This window comes from Apus apus, chromosome 8, assembly GCF_020740795.1.
Source record: "Apus apus isolate bApuApu2 chromosome 8, bApuApu2.pri.cur, whole genome shotgun sequence".
In the NCBI taxonomy this organism is placed as follows: Eukaryota; Metazoa; Chordata; class Aves; order Apodiformes; family Apodidae; genus Apus; species Apus apus.
The window spans coordinates 8,865,712-8,874,925 of record NC_067289.1 but is presented as its reverse complement, the minus strand read 5'-3'; the positions used below and the strand labels follow the sequence as shown (position 1 = coordinate 8,874,925).

General features: G+C 42.4%; 1 protein-coding gene across 1 annotated transcript; it reads left to right on the top strand.

Annotated features, from left to right (window-relative positions):
• Positions 1-255: 255 nt before the first annotated feature.
• SCG2 (secretogranin II) lies at positions 256-6,133 on the top strand. The gene is made up of 2 exons (XM_051626370.1): positions 256-296; positions 3,777-6,133. The coding sequence occupies exon 2, from the start codon at positions 3,795-3,797 to the stop codon at positions 5,667-5,669; it is 1,875 nt and encodes a 624-aa protein (XP_051482330.1). The 5' UTR covers positions 256-296; positions 3,777-3,794; the 3' UTR covers positions 5,670-6,133.
• Positions 6,134-9,214: the final 3,081 nt, after the last annotated feature.

Sequence of the window (9,214 nt, the reverse complement as noted above, 5' to 3'; positions counted from 1 at the left end):
TTGGTTTGGTTTTGGTTTTGCTGTTGGTTTTTTTTATTGTTTATTTCGGGTTGATTGGGTTTGGTTTGGTTTTCGGGTTTTTTTTGGTTGGATTTTTTGGGGTGTGTTTTTTAAAATATTTTTATAAAATAGGCTGTGTATTCTGGGGGGGTGGGGGGGTGATGTCCCTCAGCCTGCACCCGGGGTGTGTCCCGCTCCGCCCGGCGGGCGGGGCCAGCGCGGTGACGCGCGGCGCCAGGGCGGTATAAGCGGGCGCTGTCCGGTGCTGACGGCGGCGGCGCGAGCGGCGGCAGCAGGTAGGGGCTGCGCTGGGACCGGCGGGCGATGGGCGGGGGGCCGAGGGGGGCGGGTGTGTGTGTGGGGGGGTTTGTCTTGTCCGGCTGCCCCTCCCGGGTGGGAATCCACCAGGAAAGACAAGGGGGTTGAAGTTAACCAGCGAGTTCCGGCGGAAGGTTGGTGGGGTTGTAGCTGATGAGAGCGATGAGACGTGTCGGTAAAACAGCCCTGGGCTCTGTAGGTGCTTGATGTACATATCTATCTATCTATCTATCTATCTATCTATCTATCTATCTATCTATCTATCTATCTATCTATCTATCTATCTATCTATCTGTGGTTTATCAGCTGCCTTGGCGGCTGAAGGATGACATTCCTGTTTGCCATTGCGCTCAGCCACCTCTAAAGACCCACAGAGCGCTCACCTGGGCTGCAAACAGCTCCCCAGGTGCAGGCACCTGCAAACAAGCCTGGTGGTCACCCCGAACTCCTTGGGGCTTTTCCCTTCTCCTCACCCCATGCTTGTTTTGCTTGCGTTTTGGTCCTTGCAGAGAGTGAAGGGTTAGATATACTTAAAAGGAAAGGGGAGTGGAAAGCGGCTTCATTGCAGCTGTGTTACTTATTGCAAAAGTAAATGGGAGAAGGAGTGTGTGTTGTATTTCTCAGTTTTCCTTATGGGAAACTGCTGTTGGATTCCCCCTCAGACTCTCAGGGCAGGGACTCATTTACAGGAAAGCTTGTGAGTTTTCATCACAAACGTTCACTGGAAACGTTACATTCCCATCAGAGGTGACTGCTGTGAGAGAGCGAGAGAGACAATTACTGCTGCCATGGAAACATCCCAGAAAGGAGATTTATTGTTTTCACAGGAACTTCTGTCAGTCTGCATTGCCTTTGTACGTGCTACATTGTGACCCTGACTGCCTGATTTTGTCACTAGAAGCTTCTACGTTTGTTGGCCAAGAGGTGATTTCCCTGTTTGTTAGGGGCTAATAGAGGAGAAAATGTGCTCCCCACCTAGGCTGGCTTCCCAATTAGCTGTCGTATACAAAACAGCCATTTTAGCAGATTGTCCTTTGAGAGGCACAGAAGACAATATGTTAATATAGACCCTAAAGACAGTGTAAAATGTCCTCTCTTTTATTAAAAAAATACAGAATTAGTGTCTGAAAGACTGGGAAGGAGTCCCCTTACCCTAGCTAATGCAGTACATTTAATGACAAGATTTTGTGACCTCAACTCAAAGCTTTTAAAAGAAACCATTCCCAGAGCTATTTGACAAGGCTTTCAAGTATTGTCTACCAATAAATTGGAAGTGAAAATTCATCTAGAGATAAATACACCCACGATATCTAGAGAGGAGCTAACGACCTGTTATTCCTGCAAAGGAAATATCCAGTTGAGCAACATCTTTGAGGAACACTAAACTAAACTTTGGCTCCATGCATTTTGGTTTTAATGGGATGCTAAGGACTTTTACAGAGGCTGTAACAACATATACTGGTGTACAGGGAAGGCGGATGAGTTCCAGGTCTCTGTGAGAGGGGGGTGCCCAGCAGGTAATTACGGAATAACTCCCCTTCCCCCAGCCCTCAGGAAGGACGTAGTTTCTCAGGCACTGATCAGACTATCTCTGCTCATAACTAGTCTCTCTGCTGGAAAAAGAAAGTCTTGATTTCATTTATTAACTCAATAGGTAGCAAAATGCCTTTTTTAAAGAATTTATTTATAAGTTTTTATGTGCATTTTTATGTATGTATAGAATTAGCACCTGCTCTATGACAGAAAGCAAAGCGACACGTTGGCTTTGTTTTCAGGGCAAACTCAGAGCTGAAGGGTGGGATATTCTAATTAGCTGTTTTGTGAAATCAGTTGTCAAACATATCCAGGCTTGAGCAGTCAGAAATATTTGGGGAAATGGTTTGCTCTTGCAGCTGTTAGCCTGCCCGGGCACACTGAGATGAAAAAAAAGCAGCTCTCTGAACAGATATTGCTTTGATTATTTAGCTAAGTCACATTATGTTAGGAACAAAAACTGAGGGGGAAAAATCTACAAGTGAGCTGAAATGAGCATATTTATGCTCACTTTCTATGCACAGCAGAGAGTAAATAGTGATATATGTAGTGGTCTCAGTCTGTCATGAATCACCAACATCTCAACAGGATGCTTTTACCAAACCAAAAACCAAAGGAACCAAAATAGGTCAATTAATCAAAGTGGTTTCTATCTTCATAATTTCTTTCTTACTATTGTACTTCATTCATTCATGTAACTGGATCAGAAAAGAGTCTCACCTCACAGCCCCAGCATATTAGTGCCAAAGCATCTCCTAGGACAGAAGTGACAGCAGCTTTTCCCTACCCTGGGTGGAGGGTGCTCAGCTCCTGGCAGGACTGGGTTTGGGCAGGTGTATCCTCATAGGCAGCACTGCTGGAATCTTCTTCATTCAGTCAGAGACATATCATTCCCACTTCTGTTCCACAGTTTATTGTTGGCTGGCGTAAGCTGGGCAGACTGACTAGACATGGGCTTCTACTGATCTATTCTAACTGAATTTAGTTCCTTTCTGCCAGTGGTCACGTTTCTGCCTGTCCTGGGACCTGATTCAATTTCTGCTGAAGTCAATGAATGAATGAATGAATGAATGAAATCATTGCTCAGAACATACCTACTCAAGCTCATTTCTGAGATGGGTTTTAAAGGATTCAGTAAAATTATATTGTACCTTTAGGATAAATTATAGTTTGCCCTTCATATACAGACTCATTGTCCATAGGAAAATGGGTCACTCCTAGAGCCTCTTCACTAAAATTCAGCCGCAGTACAAATAATATGTTTGATTTTTTATGAAGTAGCAAAAAAGGAAGCAATAACACTAACAATAATGACTGAAATAAACCTGCAAGTAATTTTATAGGCCATGTTCTCCAGTTCATTTCAATAATTTTATTGCAGTCAAGCACCCATCAGTAGTATTACCCTGGCATGAAATTAGATGCCCTATGGAGCAATCTCATGGAATAATTCTGTGTGCAGTTTTAATATTAAAATTTTAAGCAGCATTTAAATATATGGATATACTGATTTTACCTTTTGAAGCCCTCATTTTCATAATCAAAATGACATCTAGATTCCTCTATGGGCATTTCATGAGCTATATATGACTTGTATTTTATACTTTGCTGCTGCCACTGGAAAACTGATGTTCATGAAAAACATTGAGCACAGAGAAAAGGAATTTCTAGCATGGGAGACCAATAGTTTCTAGCATAACTAAGGAATCTTAGGAAAGATTCAGAAAATATAAAGTTTCCATCAAAATACATGGTTTCCATATATGAGTTATATTAGGTTTCCATAATTGATAAAAATGTGTAGTGCTGCTGGTATTCTTAATTGTAAGTTCCAGTTTTAAATATCCATATCGATTTTGCTTCTCAGTTTGCTAAGTCTGCCTTTGTGTTTTAACTGAGTCTTTTTTCTTCTTCTTTATTTCAAGGAAATATTTATTTTAAATATGGCTGAAACTAAAGCCTTCCAGCTTGAAGCAGGCTGTTTTCTCACCATTTTCTTTGCCATAGTCTGTTGGATTGATGCAGCTTCCTTCCAGCAGCATCAGTTGCTTCAGAAAGATCCAGACTATGTAATGAAAAACTTACAAAGGTTCCCAAATCCCGATATGATCAAAGCTTTGGAATACATAGAAGATCTTCGCAAGCAAACTAACAAGGGAGAAAGCAGCCCTGATTACAGCTCTTATCAAAGTGTCCCATATCTCCTGCAACAGAAAGAAAGCAAAGATCAGGTCCACCTGCCAGAGAATGTAAGGGATTCTCTGACTGAAGATGAGTCCCAATGGGTTAAGGTGATGTTGGAAGCCTTGCGGCAAGCTGAGAAAGAGTCAAAAGTTAGCCCAAAGGAGAGTAAACCCTACGGCCTGGGTCCAGATAACAGCTTTCCAGCTGGAGTAACTGATGATTATGAGGCTTACAAATGGCCTGAGAGGTGGCAAAAATATCTCAAAATGCCTCTTGGGCACTATGAAGACAGCTCAAGTCCTTTCAAGCGCACTAATGAGATAGTGGAAGAGCAATACACACCCCAAAGCCTTGCCACGCTGGAGTCGGTGTTCCAGGAGCTGGGGAAGATGGCAGGACCTAGTAACCACAAGAAAGAAAGGCTGGATGAGGACCAGAAATTGTATACAGATGATGAAGATGATGTATACAAAGTGAATAACATTGCCTATGAAGATGTGGTTGGAGGAGAAGATTGGAATCCCATAGAGGAAAAAGTGGAGAGTCAAACCCAGGAAGAGATAAAAGACAGCAAAGAGGAAATTGATAAACATGAAGAGGAGATTGATGACGAAATGAAGAGATCAGGGAAACTCAGCTTCCTTGAGGATGAAATAAGAAGAGACAACAAAGATCAAATGTCAGAGGATGTTTCAAAGCTAATGAATTATTACCTGAAGAGGCTGATGGGCAGTGCTGCAAGTAGGAAACTAAGGACTGGAGGAGAACTTGAAGAAAAAAGAGCACCCATGTTTTTGGATAAGCAACTTGATCCTCAGTCTATAGCTCAGCTGATAGAAATCTCAAGGAATTTACAAATTCCTCCTGAGGATTTAATAGACATGCTGAAAGCTGGAGAAAAAAAGCAGCTTCAGAGCGAAAGGTTGGAAGCTGAGCAGGATGCAGAATTCCCAGAAGACCTCAACGAGGTCACTGAAACTAATCTAGGACAGAGTGATATATTTAAAAATAATGTAAACTCTAAAAACGGGTACATGAAGCAGCCTCTTAATGTTATTCCAGAAAATCTACCTGAAGACCTCAATATTGAAGATATTGTCAGTCTTCTGGGAACTGACAATTTCGCTAATCAGAATCCCTCCTACTTACTAAATCGTCTTAATCAAGAAAATGATTTGCCAAGATTTTCTTACATTCCCAGACGACTGAAAGGGCGCCCGTTCCCTAAAGCTGCCTGGATGAACGACTTGGAGAGGCGGCAAATGGAGTATGAGAAGCTGAGTGAGAAGGATGAAGAGCTGGCTGATTACCTGGCAAAGGTGCTGGCGAAATATCCTGAAGTTATCAATACGAACCAGATGAAACGCGTCCCAGTTCCCGCTCCTGAAAGCGACTTGCAGGAAGAGGACCTGGAACAGGCCATCAGGGAGCAGCTGAGCCAGCTGGGACCACAAGAGGCCGCCAAGTTGGCTTCGCTCAGCAAAAGGCTTTCCATGGCCGGGGAAAGCGATGACACACAACCCAGGCAGTATCTGGACGAGGATATGCTAGCAAAGGTGCTGGAGTATCTAAAACAGGAGAAATCAGAGCTTGAAAGAGATCACATTACCAAACGGGCAATGGAAAACATGTAATTGTTCTCCAAATATGATTTCTCTTCAATGTGTTGACTTCTATCCCAATTCAGTTGTGATTTCTTCCTGCTCTCCCACCGAATGACCTACGGTAGACTACTTACCATTGAACAGTGCATATCTTTCTCAGAGCTGTTATATTGTTTATTGATATACTTATATATGTTATAAATTACAGGGCAAATAACAAATTGCTTCAAGTGTTTTAAGAAAGAATTCAATGAAATCAAGTAAAACTGTAACATGTAAACAAGCAACCTTTGCATTGTTAATAAGTCATGATAACAGAAGAGTGACAATTATAATTTGAAATTTTTAAGATTAATTGGATTATTTTGTTACTGTCTGTAGTGTTTTTTGTGGAGTAACGAATAAAAAAAATAAAGCATTATATATATAGTTTTATTTAAAAGGCTTTTTCTATTCAGTGTTTTATTGTTGATGAATAAATTATTTCTGGACAAGAGACTGTGTTTCTTTTTGGCAGTTGATAAAATAATAGTAATTTGAAATGGAAACATATATATTCTACAGACAGTTATTCTGAAGTCTATTCTTTTGCTGTAGAATATGTTGGTAGCTTATACTTTTGTTTTTTCAGGGCTGTAAGAACACCACCTGGCATTATCTTTAAATGCAGTGTGTACCTGAAGAGCTTTCTGAAGTCACCCAGCACAATCACTGCATTACCTTTTTTGAAAATTGGCTCCCACCCCCACCCCCCCCCAATTAATGATTATGTATCTCTTGGCTGTGGGAGGAAGATAAATGATCTGTCCAGCTCAGGCAGAGTCCATGGTAAAGCACTGAAAAAATACAAAATTGAACCTTTACCTGTGAGTAGCAGCAGCTCTGGGAAGCTCTGATGAAGCAGGTGGGTTCCTCATCATCTCTCACAGTGGCTGCCATGAAGGAAGAGCCAGGCTCCCAAACAAAGCAAGCAGGGAACTCACCCTGAAGGTCACATTTCTTTTTTTTTTTTTCTAATAAAAATATAATTTCCCATTCCATTAAATGGCTGTTACATGTATATGTAAGTATACACAGAACCTTTGTGATTCATTGCATTACCTATGCACTTGAAATGCCTCTTGAGCTCCTCTTAGGACCTGCAGTGGATGTTCTGGAAAAACTCCTGCTCTTTTACAGAACAAAATGTGCTTGTGTAACCCTGTGAGTCAGACACTGTTTTCACTAGGCCAGCTCAGGCATAAGCATTTCCAGGATGATAATGTAAAAGAGGTTTTCCCTTGGGTATTCTTCAGCAACTCATCTCTGCTAAGTGGGGTGGGGATGATTTTTGGCAAGGAAATGTCTAATGAAGCAAAGTACGAAGGCTGCAGAAAGAAGACTTCATCTTCAGTGTCACCATCACCCCGAGCAATTGCAGATGATAGGAGTGCAGTCAGAGCTCTTGCTTTAGGCTATAGCAAAATCCTCCAGTTTCCTGTTATTTGGATGAGTCAAAACATTAAACAAAGAAGTGAAAAAATACCAGAGTTAAATTCAGTTTTGTAAAGCAGGACAAACCAGCTGCCATTTGATATGCACTTGCTTGTGACACTGCTAACTTGGAATCACTACTTTATTCAAAACAAAATAGTGCTTAAACCCATGGTTTTTATCATATTGATTCCTAATATTTTTATTCTTTTTGATCCTAATACTGCTCCTCCAAACCTCACAGTCCAGAAAACTCTCTTTTGTTCAAATTGGTAACATTTAATACTTACATAGTATGTAAAACTGAGAGACAGAGTCATAAAAACATAAAATACCTCAAGTTGGAAGGGACTCGTAAGGATCACAGAATCCAACTCCCTGCTCCACACAGGACTACCTAAAACAAAACCCTATGACTAAGAGAATTGTCCAGAGAAGAGCACTGAGAATTCACCTAATGGTTTCTGCTTTGGGTGAGCAAGTTTAACAATTTTATACCTGCCTTCCAATGTCCACCCCACAGGAGGACTGGTTTGTCAGTCTCTGGGTGGGTGGGCTGGCTGCAGGGGCTCTGCGGCCTCTCGGGAGGCTGTCCTGTGGCTGAGCTCAGAGCTGGCATCACCATCTCTATGGTGATGCCACAGAAGGTCTGGTGTTCCTGCAGCTCTTCAGATATGGGGATCTCGTCTCCTGGCCTTGGCCACAGCCTGCTACAGTGTGGGGCTGCAGCCATGGAGCAGCAGCAGCTTGTGCAGGGCCTTGGGCACCCACAGCATTGATGGAAGCCTATGGCAGTTGTAAAAATGCAGTCCAACACTTATCAAACACCATTGTGATACCAGACTACATAATTGAAAATATCTTGGGTAAAGCTCACTGAAGACAACAGTAACCTTCTCCTCAGCACTTGCACAGACCCTCAAGCAGCACGTTTCTCCTGACTCAAGACAGATCAAAGCATGAGCAGGATATCAAGGTGGCTCTGAATGTGGGAGTTTTTTTGTGTTTCCTTTATGCAGCAGTAGCCTTAAGGCATGTGCATACATGTGTGTGCCCCCTGCCCAGGGGTGGGTAATAAAGTCACACACTGAAGTTAACACCTTGCACTATGTGTGCAGCCACACAGCCATGGCACAGTGTGTGTTAGCTGCCTTGGTCCTCATGGCTAAAATAGATACAGCTTTACCTATTATTTTTACAGAGAAAATTAAAACTGCAATTTTTTTTCCCCCTTTTGCTACCCTTCTTTATTTAAACAGTGACATACAACAGCGCTTTAAAAAGAGCCTTTTCCATTCCCCATCCCCCCCAGGAGCACTCCCTGGCCCCTGCGATGCAGGGATGAGCAACACGTTGCTATGGCAGCAGGGAGGCAGCCATAGCACATCCCAGCAGCACACCCCAGTGCTGAGGACATGAAGAAGAAAATGTTTTGAAATGCCACTCTTTCCTTCTGCTTTGTCCTAAAATTGCCCTTGAATGGCTTCTGCAACAGCCCACCCAGCCCTGCCATCAAAGGTCTCCAGACCCAAGGACCTTCCTAAGGGACTCGACTCCGAGTGGACTCAATATTCTCTTCAAGTGGAAAACAAACCCATCAGGCAGTGGGGTTTAAGGTTTGAAGGGTTTGGGGGCTTTTAAATTCAATGTAAAAGGTTGACTGCATCAAAAGAATGATGTTTTACAACAGGTATGTTAACATATCATGCTATTAACATTCCTACCTCTTTAGCTGATCTCATTCTTTCAAAAGACTGATTCCAGTAGAGGAACTGAGGTTCACAGGTCCCTGCTTCAGCCATTATTTCTTGAACACGTACCAGGCAATAATATAAGTAATTTTCAAGGTGTGCAGACCTAAAAGAGATGCAGCACAAAAGAAACATGGTCACGATTGGTGGTAGTTTTAAGTTCTTTAGTTTCATTCATTTCATTCCCTTCCTATCACAGACAGTAGCACTCCCTTCCCATGGGCTACCCAGGCTCCCAAACAGACCAAAGCCTTGGGAGCAGTTTGGTACAAACTTTGCCTCCTAAGAACCCTGCCTAGGGCTCTTATTCAAGGACAGCTCAATGAAATTTTGGCTACCAGCGTGATTTTT

Coding starts and splice junctions, on each gene's coding strand:
- SCG2 (XM_051626370.1), top strand. CDS start 3,795: ATGGCTGAAACTAAAGCCTTCCAGCTTGAAGCAGGCTGTTTTCTCACC.